The sequence below is a fragment of the Pundamilia nyererei genome, unplaced genomic scaffold, assembly GCF_000239375.1.
Source record: "Pundamilia nyererei isolate P.nyererei 1_Seehausen unplaced genomic scaffold, PunNye1.0 scaffold00044, whole genome shotgun sequence".
Lineage (NCBI taxonomy): Eukaryota > Metazoa > Chordata > Actinopteri > Cichliformes > Cichlidae > Pundamilia > Pundamilia nyererei.
In genome coordinates this window covers 1,268,168-1,284,009 of record NW_005187445.1, presented here as the reverse complement: position 1 = coordinate 1,284,009, position 15,842 = coordinate 1,268,168, and the positions used below count along the sequence as shown (strand labels likewise).

At 41.8% G+C, this 15,842-nt stretch overlaps 1 protein-coding gene across 7 annotated transcripts in view; it reads right to left on the bottom strand.

The window, feature by feature from the left end:
* Nucleotides 1-15,842, bottom strand: part of dvl1a (dishevelled segment polarity protein 1a) — a 22,390-nt gene that overhangs the window by 1,742 nt on the left and 4,806 nt on the right. For 2 of the 7 annotated variants that reach the window (XM_013910483.1, XM_013910484.1), the window contains exons 2-14: nucleotides 15,361-15,430; nucleotides 11,653-11,774; nucleotides 8,999-9,117; nucleotides 5,445-5,583; nucleotides 4,982-5,075; nucleotides 4,765-4,834; nucleotides 4,493-4,632; nucleotides 3,966-4,042; nucleotides 3,463-3,530; nucleotides 3,261-3,338; nucleotides 3,017-3,151; nucleotides 2,288-2,455; nucleotides 1,946-2,161 (exon numbers count right to left, since the gene is read on the bottom strand). In XM_013910483.1, the coding sequence (XP_013765937.1) occupies nucleotides 1,946-2,161; nucleotides 2,288-2,455; nucleotides 3,017-3,151; nucleotides 3,261-3,338; nucleotides 3,463-3,530; nucleotides 3,966-4,042; nucleotides 4,493-4,632; nucleotides 4,765-4,834; nucleotides 4,982-5,075; nucleotides 5,445-5,583; nucleotides 8,999-9,117; nucleotides 11,653-11,774; nucleotides 15,361-15,430 (1,496 nt within the window). The other 5 variants (XR_001290363.1, XM_013910487.1, XM_013910488.1 and 2 more) reach the window with 5 other exon arrangements.

The window sequence follows — 15,842 nt, the reverse complement described above, 5'->3', positions numbered from 1 at the left end:
GAAGAAGAAGAAGAAGAAACAGAGATTAACAGGTTAAGACTTCAATAGAATATAAACACCCACAAATACACAGTGAGCAGCTGCAAGTCATCAGCTACTGATGATTCACGACCAGCTACCGATAAACAAAGACAAAAAGGTCACACATTAAACATGAGCTTAATAAAGACTTCTTGAACTCCACCAGAATTAAGCATAACGTGAAAAAGTGCTTGTGTTTGAAACACAGTAAAATGTGTCAATGTTAATAAATACATTACTGCACTTTGTTTAAGGTGTGACCACATTTTTTGTTATGCAGTCTAGCAAAAGTCAGTCAAGGGCAAACATGATTATCTCAGTAATTTCTGCCCCAAATTCTGATGCAGCAACTGATATTAAGGCTTTTTCTTATATTCAAACAAACACTGAAACGGTCAAAGATCATAAATATAAAGATGACACACCTGCATCAGAAAGATTACCACACAGCACTTGATGAACAACGCAGAATGACGTATTTGTCGTGTTGTCAATTTCTTAGTAATAATACGTGTCACAACTCTCAATGCTGTTAATAAACACTGCTGGCATCAGACTAATGGAGGTGTATCACACTGTTGCAAAATCAAACATTCCACGCCTCCCCTTCCACAATGAGCCCAACAGCACTGGGTAAAGTGGTGCATGATTGCCCCCTATCAGCAAGAATGATAGCACAAGCCTCAGAGTGCTCATCCTGCATCATGCACCTCCCAGCACAGTACGAATGCATGCCTAGAGGCGCAGAGAGGGAGAATCGGACGTCAGGAGAGTCACAGACAGGATACACATGGACCAAAGAAAAATTATGGGACGGGCAGAGAGAAAAAACAAAAACCCAACAAAAACCTTAAAGCTACAGTATGAGACGTGGAGAACGTTGAGCACAAGAGAAAGAGAGGAGTGGCAGAATAAGATTGAATGGTAAAATAGAGAGAGCAGCAGAGGAGGAGAGGGGGTTAGCAGGCTTACCGGTTCCCCCAGTGTCCGGGGACTACCTCCTCCTTCAGTCTACCGTTGCCCAGCAGAAACAGAGGGAACAACAGAATTACACACACCTCCCAGCCCAGTCGTTCCTCTACTACCTGTCGTGTCCTAGTGCACTTTCCCCCGTTAGCTCCAAACCAACGTAACGCCGGTGGCTGTTACTGATCCTTTATATGCAAATATGCAGAAACTGTCCCCAAGATTTCACACATGCACTCATTACCATGAATGCTTGCTCTTTTCTGAAAGCTCCCAAAGAAAGAAAACCATGACATTTATTTGTCACTTGTCTTCCCAAAATTTGCTGATAAACGAAACCAAAACTAACCGAAAGAATGGCAACTGGGCGAAATTAAAATATGGATGAGCCACTCAAAACAATGAAAATAAGACAGAGAGATGGTAATATATAGTTTCACATCTTTTGTCTGGGCTATGTAGTAAAAAATATACAGCAACATTACCCCTGCCAGCTACTTATACGTACCGCCCCAGCGCAGACAACAAAAACCATGCAGCACCATCACATTTTGATTCAAAAATCAAAACAAAAGATCATTCAAGAACTAATGGAGACACATGGACTTAGTGTTGATCATTTCAAGCTGGTGATTGATAATCACATGGTTGATCAGATCTGTTTTGTGTACACACCCAGTACTGCAGAGCTGTCCGCTGCATGACTCAAGATGCTCATGATTGACCTTGACAATACAGGACGCATTTTAGAACACAGATATTTATATTGTATTGAATAATGCAATCCAATATCCACTTCCTGCCCAGAGAGCCAGTAAAGCTAACATTAGCATGAGCCAGACATTCGTTAATATGCCAGAAAGACTTCATTAATGTCGTGTTGCATGTTGAGCGAATATATTATATTAATCAACGATAGGCTGATGGAAAACTCGTCTTGCCCCTCCTTATTGCTTACCCTCACTGTGTTGGCTGCCTGCGCTCCCACTGTGGAAACTGTGGCATGGGTCTGAGTATCCTGGCGGAAAGCTCGGGGGTGCAGTGGGGAAAGGAGGGTAGGGGAATGGCTGCCCGCCCAGAGGCCAGGGGTTGCTAGTGGGAGGTAGTGGTGCCAAAGTGTCCTGCTCAGAACCTCCACCACTGGATCCTTCATTCAAATTGAGTGAGGCCATGTCTTGAGGAGAGAGGAAAAAAAAAAGCAGGAGAGAGGGACAGAGTTAGTATAATCCTTCTATTTAAAAAGAAAATGCCATAAATGTGTGAGCTGCTTAATTAATGTAGGTGTGAAAAGTGGATGTACTTTGGCAGAGGTCCCCAAAGGTATAGTAGCACTGTTCAGAGAAGGTGATCTTATTGACAGTGTGTCTCAAGTAACCGTGCTTCAACAGACTGCTCGCGTACTTCCTCGCATCGCGCCTATCCTTGAATCCTTCCACTCTGGAGTACAGCCAGTCCACTACATCAGCACCTAGCATGGCAAAGAATGCACACGTGGACATGAAGTTCAGTTCCCTGATGCGTGGAACAGATGCTAAAAATACCACTTATATGCAGCAACCACACATCGACCACAACTGCAATAGTTAGGGCAAGCAGCACAATGCTGCAAAACCTTTGAATGAAGTTAGTGGAGCTAATGCTAGAACTACGATGCTAATGCTTTTCAGAAAAAACAAACAAACGAGTCTACATGACTTGAAAAAAAAAATACTTATATGATGTTGTTTGTTGTGTTTAGAAAGAGTAAACTACCTAAAAAATTATATTTTTTGATACCATGCATTTGAATTGATTTCAGTCTTGTAATTTAATATTGTGCTCTCTAGGAAACCTACTGATTTCTTTATTTCCCCTTTTTAAAGAAAAAAAAAAAGCCTTACTGAGTTATTTTTATTGCTCACACTCAGCACAGAGGTTTCGATCACTATGCATGCAATGCATGTCTGCACATTTCCAAGTAACCAGCACTGCTTACAGTAATACAGCCACTGTTTCTATACAAATTTCTGCATTGGGTAGATTTTCTCACCTATAACAGCATTTGCAATGGTGATCTTCAACCACATCCTGTCTCGAATCTCTAGGCCAGAATCAGGCAACTGCATCACTTTGACAATAGTTGCCATATCTGTTTTACTTACAGACAGAGGCAAGTCATCAAACTCTGAGATGGAAAAAGAGAAACAATTTTGATCATTGTGACCTCATTATTTATAGTTCAGTTACTGAGAAGTGACCTTTTATACTGGAACAAAGCAGCAGGTAACCTTTACCATAGTGAGGGTAAGGTGCAGTTAGGGCTGTTGTGTGTGAAATCCAGGCTGCAGGATCAATGGGTCTCACTGGCTCAGCTGAGAAAATAAAACAAAACGAGAAACTTTTTATAAATAGGACAAAGTGAACACGGTATGGTTTAAACATTATCAGGTCATCATTTGCGTTGCTCCAAATATTACACCACACTGTCTGTCTTACCACGAGGGATGGTGAAGTAGCTTCGGGGAGATGGGTCCCAACATTTGGCAACAGTAAGACTAATGGGACTGGATATACATAGAAGATAAATGTTACTCTTAGAAAAATCATACACAGAAATATGCTGTACTTGTTCCCTTTTTTAAAAACACCAAAGCTGAATAATCTACTGCGCATTGTCATTCTACTGCGAATAACTTTACGTAACATAATCAAACTTGTCAAATGTGAAAGCCGTCGATGGCTTTCATTTCCTATAAATCCTTTAATGTCAGCTACTCATTCTACTGATGAGCAGTCGACACTGACTAAGAAAGACGAAAGGTCAACTTCCAGGAAAAGTTGCAACAGTGTCCAACGGTCAAGCAGCATTATCAACTAGCTTTTCCTATTTATTTAGATCCTTTGATTTTCTATACAGCCCCATGACTCACCAGCACATTGGTTCTGATATTAATTCAATTTCATCTGATTTCAATAATCTTCCAAGAAAGAGTCCTTACCCAGTTTTGGAAACAATCTCTCTCAGGATCCTCACAGCGTCATCATTGCTCATGTTCTCAAAGTTGACGTCATTCACCTGATTGACAGACAAAACCAACAATGTCATTTCTTTACATTTCTCGACCATGTTTTACTAACTAAAATATTATTTTGAAGTTCTGAAGAGAACTTCGATGCGTTTATGCATTTATACTGTGCACGCATTAATCTCTGCTGTTCTTTTAGGGGTTCACATGGCTGCAAATCCTAAGGTCCTTTTGATGGAATAAACCCCCACAATCATAAAACAACCTATACTGTTTGTATCGGGGCCACAACAAATTGGAAGCGTCCATCGCAAACAGAACAAAGGATGGGGAAGGAAAAGAGAGGCAGGATTCCAAGTTTTACATAAGAGTTTAACAAGGGAACTAAATACAACCGTCATTATTAACATGCAGCAAAACCTCAGAGAGATGTTGTCACTGCAACAGCAAATTCGAGGCACAATTATTACCAGTTCAAATATCTCGTTATGGAAGCGTACCTGTAGTAGCATGTCTCCAGGTTCTATTCTGCCATCAGCAGCTACAGCTCCTCCCTTCATGATAGAGCCGATGTAAATACCGCCGTCCCCCCGGTCATTACTCTGACCGACAATACTGATACCAAGGAAGTTGTATTTTTCTGTTGAGATTAAAGCAGGGGATGAATACAGTTACAAAGACTCGCTTTGGTACTGATATGAATTCTACATTAAATTCTATGACATTAAATTCTATGACGTAAAAAAAATAGGCATGGATGCAACAGGTTTACCCATGTTTAGTGTGACGGTGATAATGTTTAGGCTCATCGTGGAGTCTGTGATACTGCTGAAAGACGATGACTGGTAAAGGAAGAAGAGGTTACAGTGAGCATATTGTGAATAAAAGTGGCAAAAAGCCCATTTCAAACAATTTATTCATGTGTTTCAAGCACTCAGTGTCAATGTCACATTCAGCAGGGGCACTGATGTGTTTTAAGAGGTGCATACCCGGTCGATCTTTGCCACTTTGTGCCTCCGTCTGCGCCGTTTGTGTCTGCGCATCAGCTGTGAAGACGAACTCTGTTCTGTGGAACTACTGAGTCTGAAGAAGAAAGTGAAATCAAGGAAAAGATGGAATATTAAATAGGGTATATGAATAAGGCCAGAGTGAGTAATTTAAGCTATTTAGTATATTCATTGGGAATTTTCTTTAAAACTCTGTGAAGGTCTATGTACACACATACAGTTTCAACAAAATAATAAGTTGTTAGCCTTACTATTTCTATTTAAATGAATTTCTAACACACGCTTCTATATCTGATTGTAGTTTAAGTGGTTAAGTCTGATTTATTGTTGCAAATTCTTCACTGTTTTTGCAGCTTTTATGAAAAGAAAAACAACAAATCACATCAGAAAGAAGACAAAGCGACCAAGTTAAGTGTTTCAATGGCAAAACTGGAGAAGAACTTACCTGCTAGCATCCTCATCTTCTTCACTGTCGACAAATGAGCTGGACTCCAGCTCACTGCTCATTACCGAGGCACTGTCGTAACCCATGGCCGAGTCCCTTGCAGTGCGCTCTGATTTGGAGTGACCATTGATGCGAGGGACTGTAGAGAAAAAGTGCACAGCAGCAGTAAGTCAGATGGAGAGGGGGGGTCATCATTGCAGGGTGAAGTGAGAATAAGAGAGCAACCAGAAGGCGAGGAAGGAAGGAGTTAGTGAGAGTGGCTGGAATACAAAACAAAAATCATCTGCAACAAGCATTAAACTGTGATCTCAGGAAGATGTGGACATTGAACTGAAATATATCTTCAATTAGACCCTCCTGCAGGTGGAATGACATGAATTTAAAAAAAAAAATGTAGCAATAAAAATGAAAAATAAACACATTTTTTAAATACAGTACACGGATTTGTAGACTTTGCAGAAAACCAAGAAAAAGTAGCGCCCTCCCATCAGAGGAAAACTACCAGGTCTGTCTCCATACGTACATTGGCAGTGAGGTGGCGCAGTCTCGGGGTAACAGCGGATTGGCTGAAAAGGTCTCACAAGGCGAAGAGGGCGTGGTAGCCAACGTACTCGCCGAGAGCAAGCAAAACATTCCAGCAATGTAGTAGTTCCCATCGCTAGCTCCGCCCACAGGGTGCTCATTTGAAAGACGAGCTACTGCACATAAACATCCAATCAGCAGAGGGACCTGACATCCAGTGTTAAGACTCACTCAAACATATTTCCTCTCGCACTCTGCTGACTGGCGCCAGAGAAAACAAAAAAACAAACAAACAAAAAGCAAGTGTGCAGGTTCACCAAGCCAGCCTGAAAAATCTGCGTCTTTGTGCTCTGCTCCGTCTGTGCTAGCTGCTCTCTAAAAAGCCCGAGCCCCAGTCAGTCTATGCCCACCAGCTGGCTGTTGACACACTTCACAGCTTATCTACAATAGAGGAAGTGCCAGAAATAGGGAATACACAAAACGACAATCTATCAAGAGTGACGTGTAGTAAAACAAGAAGCGAGTGCTATGACTCAACAGCAAAGTCACGTTTTGAATGAATATGCGAAACTTTGAACACGGCATTATCGTGACCTTTCCGAAAGCTGTGACACTTCCAGCAATTGACTGTTTTGTGTGACCTCTGATCTTTAAAGAGAGAAACATGCAGTCTAAATAATTCTATAATCAATCGAGCTGCCATTTGATGAGAATCGTTCATAAACAGAACCAGCCTATAAAAGCTTACACCTATTAAATAAAAATGTCACCTTGCTTCAAAAAACAAGAGCCTCCCTATTTTAACCAACTATCCATAACTCTGGAAAAACAGAAAAATAACACCAGCGTTAAATTAACCACAAAAAACAATAGAAAATATTCCAAAGCCCAACACCGTCCCGGGAAATAACACAGCGAATCCCTCTCACCGCAGCTGACAGCACGCCTTCTTCCAATGAACAGAGAAAGTGAGCTGAGAGTGAGGAGAAAGTATTACCTCCTCCCTGACTCTCATGCACGCAACTGTTGAATGACTGTTAATCTGCCTCTGACCAATCAGACGATGGTATCCTCCAAAGCAGAGAGAAAATAATATGTGATTTTATACGATAAGCTGTCTTCTCCCCTCCCTTCCTCAGGTGAAAACACTGTCGAGTGATTGAAATCACAAAAGCTTTGCAGCCCTAATACAACAAGAACAGGAAAATGAGCTGAAGACACTTTTTCATAACAGAGAGTAGTTTATGTTCACCAGCTGTTTTGCAGGCTTTGTGTAATACTTTAATACAAACATAAGTGCTCAGGCTTAACTGTGTCTTCTCTGACCTCAGCCTTGAAATCCTGACGGCTCTGTGCAGCATAACATTTAATGCCACGGGAACGCTCCCCCCCCCCTTTGTTGGCCACAGTCGTCCTCTAATACAACTGGTTAAGATACAGAACACCTGGCAGCCTTAAAACAGATCATATCCCATAACTCCATGAGGTACTCTTGCACCTGTTCTCCCTCTTAAATTTTTTAACTGCTCCATTATTCATCCTTGAATGCTACAGCGCAGGAAAGAAAACTGAGAAAGACGAGAGAGAGAGAATAGTTTGAACAAGTCTGAACATTTTAACCGATCTTTGTAAAACAGCGAGGAACGCTCGCATGTGTATAAGGTGACAGGGGAATTCCTGCTGCTGCTGCTGCTGCTGATGCTGCAGGCAGTGAGGCACAGAGGTGGGAGGAGGTATCTGTCTTTACGTCTCGCTGTGTCACTCGGTGAAATTAAAGCTGAATTACACTTAATTGGACTTTGTTACACAAATTTATGAACCAGCTTCTCTCGGAGTTTCTCCGGGAAAGTATATGTGCGTCTAGATTGGATTGAAGTCAGTAAACACAGACAACGGGGTGGATAACAATGTATATTTCATTGAGTTTGTGATCCTTCTCACATGCAAAAAACAACAGATGTTCAGTTGGCTGTTAGCAGCAGCGGCAGCAGCAATATGTCTGTGCCAAGTCAAAAGCATCATCATGGAGTGCACCAGCGTGATCACGATGAAATCACTGGCTATGCTCATGTGCAGATAGTCTGCTAAGATAAATCTGTTCCCCATCTACAGCCCTCCATACAACCCCAACCTGATGCTGTAATCAGTGATGCTAATTGCACCACATAAATTAATGAGTATTTAGTTAATGAGCCTGGAGCGCAGGATGCAAAGAGCCAGGCTTGCTGTGAAGAGAGGACAAAGGGGAAGGGGGGAGCGAGAGAAAGAAAGCGAGAGAGAAGAGCATAGTGATTTTTGCTGTCAGTGAAAACAATGGCAGACTGCGATTGTTTATTACTTGGTGCCAAAAAACCAACTAATTTTGTCAAAAATACCTGTGTGGGACAGAAACCGGATGAAAGCAGGTACCTCTACTGATCGCCAATGTGCTTATGTGGGTAACCACTGCAAAACCTTCCTGTTCTCTGTTGTGGATAGCACAGACAGCCTCCCTTACTGAAAACACTGAGCCTGCAAATAGGAGTTCTTGCGAAGGAGCAGGAAAGTGCTGCGCCTCTCCTACCGAAGAGCTTGTAATAGAAATTGCTGTAGTCAAATGTCAGCACAATAAAGCAAATGCATTTGCACTTGATAACAGTTCTCAGGAGCTTTTAAAGTCAAGATCCAATCAATTTCTTTTCCAGATGGAATGGAGGCATTTTTTATTTCAACAGTGACTGCAACAGACTCCTGTTATAATTCAGACCTGAGAGCCACAGAAGAAACAGAAAAGAAAGACAACTACTGGCCAACTATTCCAAAAACGCTGACATACAGTGAACTTTTTGCTTTAACATAGCTGCAGTTGAACATGTACCACTTGAGCCCCAGGGACCTTTTTTCATACATGTCTACTTCCCGTCCACATTTTTTGGTGATTGACTTGTGCGGAGTATGAGAGTTAAATGGAGAGGTACTGAAAAGTAATAAGTTGGAAATGACAAGATAATTGCGTTTTTGGGATCCATCTGTTCCTGGCTGATAATACTCACGCTCAGTTTCTCGAGCTCTCCTCCGTGCGCGCTCTCTCTCTCGCTCTCTGCGGTGGCTTAGGAGAGACTCTGTACCAGTCTCTGTGTCCAGGCCGTCACGACTGCTCACTGCATTGGCACTGCAATACACGCATCGGAAAACTTCAGTCAGCTTCATAATGATGTACAAAACACAGAGTATCTCAGTCTGCCTTGCAGAAAGTGTTTCAAATGAATTCTCTAGCCAGCCTGAGACCAACACTCCCGAACATAATCCCTAGCTATAGTATACTTCTGTCTGTTATAGTATCTGTATGCCTGCCATCCAACCTTAGGGGAATATGCAACTCATATCATGACTCTGTTTCAAATTCAGTCCCTCTGGCCAAAATAGCAATTTCATTGTTCGGTGGTATGTGATGTGTTTTTCACTAAGTGTCATTAATGACCAGATACCCTGAGAGGGAGCCATTCTGGACAATACTGGCATTAATGAGACCTATTGAAAGCCCAGATGGTGCCTGGAGCATGATTGGGAGAGAGACAGAGAAGAGAATGACAGATCGCATAAAAAGTGAGAAGTGGTAGATCAGGTGTGGGCTGAGCAATAAGCCGGCCTGCGTGTACTTGAGGTCTGGAAGGAGTCTGGGGGCTCTGGAAGAGCTGGCGGGCAGATTGTTATTCTGTCAGAGGGCTGGAGGCGCTGTGGCCTCAGGCACGAGGGTTAAGGGACTCACACTGCCACCGGGCTCCTAGGAAACCTGAACCCGATGAGAACTCTACTCAACCCTGTCAGTCAGTCACACGCACTTAGGCATGTATGCAACATGTATCTGACACCTGAATACCTAAATAATCACACCTGCGTAAATGTCAGTGCACGCGCACAAACAGTCAAAATCAAAGTGTATAAACAGAAAAAAGAGGCATAAAAAACCAAACCTGTGAGCAAACATCATTCCTCGTTTGAAAACAATGTTCTCGCACACCTCAGTGCCTACGTGTGGCTGACCAACGCAAATGAAAATCTCAGGAGCAGACAGGATGCCGTGTCTGCCGTGTTCACTCAGCGGGATGAAGCGCTCAATTGAGCATGCTTACATGCGTGTGCTACAGAGTACTAATGGGTGCACCTGGGCCCGGCTTCACCAGCACAGGTCAGTGCATGTATGCAAAAATCAGTGAAGATGCACACTTCAGGTGCATTTCTAGTGGAACTGATTAGAAAGCTATGTGATGATCGATGCGGTGGCCACTGCCTCTTGCTGTTAGCCCTGTCAAAACCTGTCAAAGGGCGCTCACCAGCCAGCCGACGGATCTGCTATTCTGGTGGGAGATTATCCGAGGCGCTAGGCTCCAGCTGTGAACAAATGCCACCCCCTTTCAATCCCCACACCTACCACCCCCTCTCCCTGCTGCCAATAGCCCCCCCCTTCCATTGGGAAATGGAGATGGGTGCTTTTAATGTCTGCTAATCCGGATTACCGAGCAGAAGCACATCAGTGTGTCCATTCTCAGACCAAAACACCTATTCTGTGTGTGCTCATCAAATAGAGCCATTCACGCCGACAAACACGAGATGCATGAATAAAGCACAAAGAGTAAATGATGTGGTAATAATATTCTAGCTATTTGCAGACAGCGGTACAGGGGGGAAGGCTGGATTCATTTCAGAAAGAGGGGAGGTTCGCGATAGGGAATTCACCATGCTGTAAAAAGGCCTGGCTGTCTGACTCAAAGAGCGAAAGAGAAAGAGAGAGCGAGGCACGGAGGGGGCGGGTAAAGGGGCCGGCAGACAGTTTGCTGTTTTTTCCACAAGGTGGCGGTAGTCAAAGCTGGCTGGGAACAATAACATCATCAGGCCAGATGACAGCCAAACAGGAGTGAGCAGCCCATAGAGGGCAAAAGAGAGCTGAGATGTCAAACAGTAGATAAAGAGATACACTGAGACATGACAGATTGCATGTTCTCAATATAGAGCCTCAGCTATATTGCTCTAGTGCTGTAATGGCAATGACTCTTGGCCTCCACTGCCCCCAGCCCTTTTGGCTATATTTAGGAAGGGACTTCTCCTTAGTGATTACAGTTATATTTTTTAAATCTGCTGGTTTTAAGGCAAAGTCTGGACTCAGGTAGCCATAACGTTGAGAAAATCTCAATTTTTGAGTGCTTAAGCAATAATATGATTCAGGCCACGTGTGCTTTTTTTTTTCAGAGTATGGATGAATGCTCTTAGTGACTGAATACAATGAGCCTCACTTGAGTGCCAGTATTTGCCTGAAGAGGTTTATGCTGTCAAGGCTATTTCAAGAATCAGCCGCCCAAGCAGCATGCGCATCGTGTTTACATAGACGAGCGGAGTAACGCCTTACTCCATGGCTGTGTGGGCGGGAATATATACCCAAGTGGGAAAAATACTCACGCCTATGCATATTCCCACACTGTAGTGTTAGCACATACTATATTCACACAGCGGCGGAGCGACCGTCTACACTCCCCATGTGAGCCTGTGACGATAAATCTCTCTGTGGCACGTTCCACGTTCTGATTAGCACATATAGCGTGCTGTGAAATGAAAAGGTCAACCGGTACGCAGGGCTGCGTGCTTGAATACATCTGCCTACACGAGTGTGTGTAATTGTGCATACATGACGAGCGGCAATCATCCTACTCACTGGAAGGACGGGGGCCGTGAGTCCCCGATGCCCCCTGTTCTCTCGAGGGGTGGGGGAAGTTCTGGATGGCTCTCCGTGCATTGAGATCCTCCATCAGAGTGTGCACTCTCTGCCAGGACCAACTGAAAAAGACAGGTTGGAGGAAACAAAATTATTCATTACAGATTAGACATATTCAGGTCAAAGACAAGCACACGTTATACCGTGCATATTTTATTGTATTCTATAGGCTGCATAGTGTGGACACAGAACTAGAAGAAAGAAACTCTGTAACCACGCAAACTCAAAGATAAACTCAGAGACAGACGTCTCTTAAGCGCGAGTCCACTCAGGGGAGGCTGTGAAATTGAGATGTGGCAAAAAGGCCTACCGATGACTTCTGGCTATGCTTATACAACTTGAGAAACACTGCAAGCTACTTAGAAACTTAAAAGACTTCTGTTCTTTTACTCAGCTGAGTGTCGGTACAAAGGATGATGTACAATGACCCATCCTTTCATCTGAGCCAGAATAATGAAAGTTAAAGCAGACAGGCGAGGAAAGCCCAACAACTCTGTGGGCTGTGATTATTCTAATGCAAGCCTGGGGGTTCACAGGCATCGCTATGGTGCCACTCGATTCTCAAATAACGAGTGGGATACTTTTCTTTTCTCCATTACAGAGAATATAAGTGTTACTGCAATTTCCATCACCTTCTGTGCCTGCTGTGTACTGACTTGCTGGCTTTCTTCTCGAAACATCCTAAGAAGGAGCAGATTTTTCTCTGGTCCTTGGATCTCCAGTTTTATAGAAATTTGTTTCTATTTAAAACAGCGGCTTGTGACCAAAATGCTGTAATTCTAAAGAAAAATCAATGACATAAAAACATAGGACAAGCTGACAGAATTGAACAAAGGAAAAATAAAATGAGAAAAAAGAGAAGCCAGAGAATAAAATGTTTTAAACTTCAGGTTTTCAAACGGGTTTTTAAATGTCTAATGTTGGGGGGGTCCTGCTGTGAACGGGCAGTTTGTTCCAGAGTTTAGGAGCAGCCACAGGAAACGCCCGATCTCCGCTATGCTTTAATCTGGACCTCAGGACAGCTAGGAGCTTCTGGTCCGCAGACCTCAGTGAGCTTGAAGGAGTGTATAACTTTAAAAGATCAGAAAGGTACGAAGGCGCTAACCCATGCAGTGCCTTAAAAATAAATAATAAAATCTTAAAATCAATTTGAAAACCGACTGGCAGCCAGTGTAAAGATGCTAGTAAAGGACATATATGGTGGATGCATTTATTACATTATTTTCCTTCTGGCTTTGAGAGTTTTTTATGGTAGACCTTGAAGAGAATTCCTGATATATTTTTTCCCAAATACTTTAAAATGTACACACTGGATTATTTTATCTAAGGCCTTAATCAGAATCAGAATAATCCCAAAGGAAATGATGTGGTTACAGTTGCTTTAAGAACAACAGTAACAGATTTAACTAAATTAAATAATACAATATATTACAAAGTCACAAAATATAAGAAAAAGCTCTAATATACAAACAGCTCAATTATAAATATCCAGAATATTACAGAGATTAAATATGATTGAAATTAACTTAATGAACGTAACTAATTTTGGAAACACTGGACTTGCTAATCGCACTGACATAAATATGTGGACCAGGTTAATCTTCATATTACAGCCAGAATCTCTGACGACCCAAATACGGCACATATTCCAAAAAGCACATCAGATAAATTACAGAGTATTTCATTCTAGCCCAATCTGGTTTGCAAGGACCTTCCCTGGGTATGTCTTTAAATTCCATTAAAATCACCAATAAAATAATCAAAAGCACAAACTTCAGCGGCAATTTACATAATAACGTCCCAAAACTGTAGCTTTAAAAATTGTTCGAATATGTAAAATGATTTCAGCCATGTTCCATCTTAGGTTCTGCAGCTCCCCCAGCATGATAGGCAGTATTCTTAATTATTAATGCATTACGATTGATCTGACATTGCCCCACGAGCAAATGTTTATCTTTTCATTTTATACTAAGTTTAATAGCACAGAAATTTTCCTTCCTTTTGAAATGTTTAAACATGCAAGAAAAATAAGTCTACATCAACCTCACCGTATATGTAGTCTAGTTAGTGGAATCTAATATATTTTTAATTGATTTATTGTCTGAATAACTATTAGAATAATAAGTCCAGTTAGCATGTGTGGCTAACCTACGGTGTGCAGGTGTTTTAATCACAAGAATTTTTTAACAAGGAAGAAATAATGACTGCAGAGGAAATGCTGTGCAGCGACACCACAAATTGTGATTTTCTTTCTAAAACGAATACATCGGTCACTTCACCTGCAAAGTTTAACATTAAAATGATAAACGAGAAAGAAAGGAAACATAATAAAGTGTAAAATCATCAAATCAGTCTGCTGAGAGCTCTTTGAATAGCAACACATATTTGTGAAAACGGGAGCTGGACTGAAATAAAATGTGGCGCAATCATGAGGAAACATGTACATATTAGGACTAACTGTTATATAACAGTTGACTAACTGTGACCACACTTAATCACAAGTGGAGGCTATTGTGAGAGAGTATCGACAACGATTAAGTGTTATTGAGCAAGACAGTCGCTAACAAGTACACAAACACCACCATGTGGCTCTCTCTGACCTCTGACCTCCCCAAGCGGAAAGAAAAATAATGAGTTTCCCCATAGGGATCAATAAAGTACGATCTATACAAGACATTGTTAAAAAAAACAAAAAGACACTGAGCAAATTAAATTACAGACCTTCAAACTAATTTATAAATCTTTGCTGCTACTTTTGGATTAATATTTAGAGACAGACGTTCTTTGTCCTATATATATATATGACTGATTAAGGTGTAAATCCTTCTCTAATAAAGATAGACTGATTTAATTTGGCATAGCCTATTGTCTCTGTAGACATGGGTTCACGGTGCTGTTTGTCTTCAGTAATTAAAAACACTAGAAATACACAGTGTATGTGGCCAAAGGATTGCAGCAGATTAGGGCTATCAAACTCATATAGTTCATAAAGAAGTACAAGTAACTGTAAATTACCATCCATGTACAAAAGAGATGAATAACTTCAGAAAAACCAAAGCAATTCCAACAATATGTCTCATATTCTTTCACATTTAGTTACTGTTACTATCATTACATGTGAATGACAACATATTGATCGCCATGCATCTACAAAGGCACCAAAGCTAAACTAAACAACGCTTTTATCATTCAAACAGCTTGTGATCTACAAATGAGCTAAAATAATAACAAATTTCCACTCCAGTAGCATCATCAGCTCTATTCACAATGCTGAGATTTCATTGTAAAACTATAATTATTAATAACTTCTATGCAATTTTTACACTTTGCAAAGACACCCAGCTTGACTGCACCACTGAATGGATTTGGTGGGTGTATGTTTGACCCCCCTGCAGTAAATGGTCATTTTAATGGTCAACCTAAACCAGCTCTTTTGTTACCAGGGCCTGGTTTAATATCTAATGGATTCACTCACACCTTTATAGCACAGATGAACAATAGCTTAAGGTGAAGAGTGTTTGATAACTTATGTGGAGGCGTTGCATTTTAATATGTACATGATCTATGGGTGCTCCACATATCTTTGCATAGAGCTGAGACTACACAGCCAGGTGAACAGGGGCAACATGAGCCATCCATCTCACTTACCCAGGACACTACTCTCCCGTTGAAGCATGGCAGCTTGGCGTTGTCATCAGAGATTTCTTCTTTGACGACCCTAGGGAGCAGGCAGACAGATACAGTCAGGCTCACTAACCAGTGGTCGGACACAGAGTTGGCTCAACAACACAGCATGGGTCGACCTGCAATGTTGCCCCACGCTGAGTGACATTCACGCACTGAAAGCCACGTTTTCAACATTGTTTTCGATCAGCTTTGCACCCTTTGTAGCATGAAGCAAGCTCATAGAGTAGCGGTGGTGCTGCATTCAGTGTCTATCCTTGATTTATAAATATCATGGCTATCAGACCACTTACCCTGAGCACAACAATGTAACAACAGCTCTGCCTGCAAGGGAGAGAACTATAAATCAGATAGATAGATAGATAGATAGATAGATAGATAGATAGATAGATAGATAGATAGATAGATAGATAGATAGATAGATAGATAGATAGATAGATAGATAG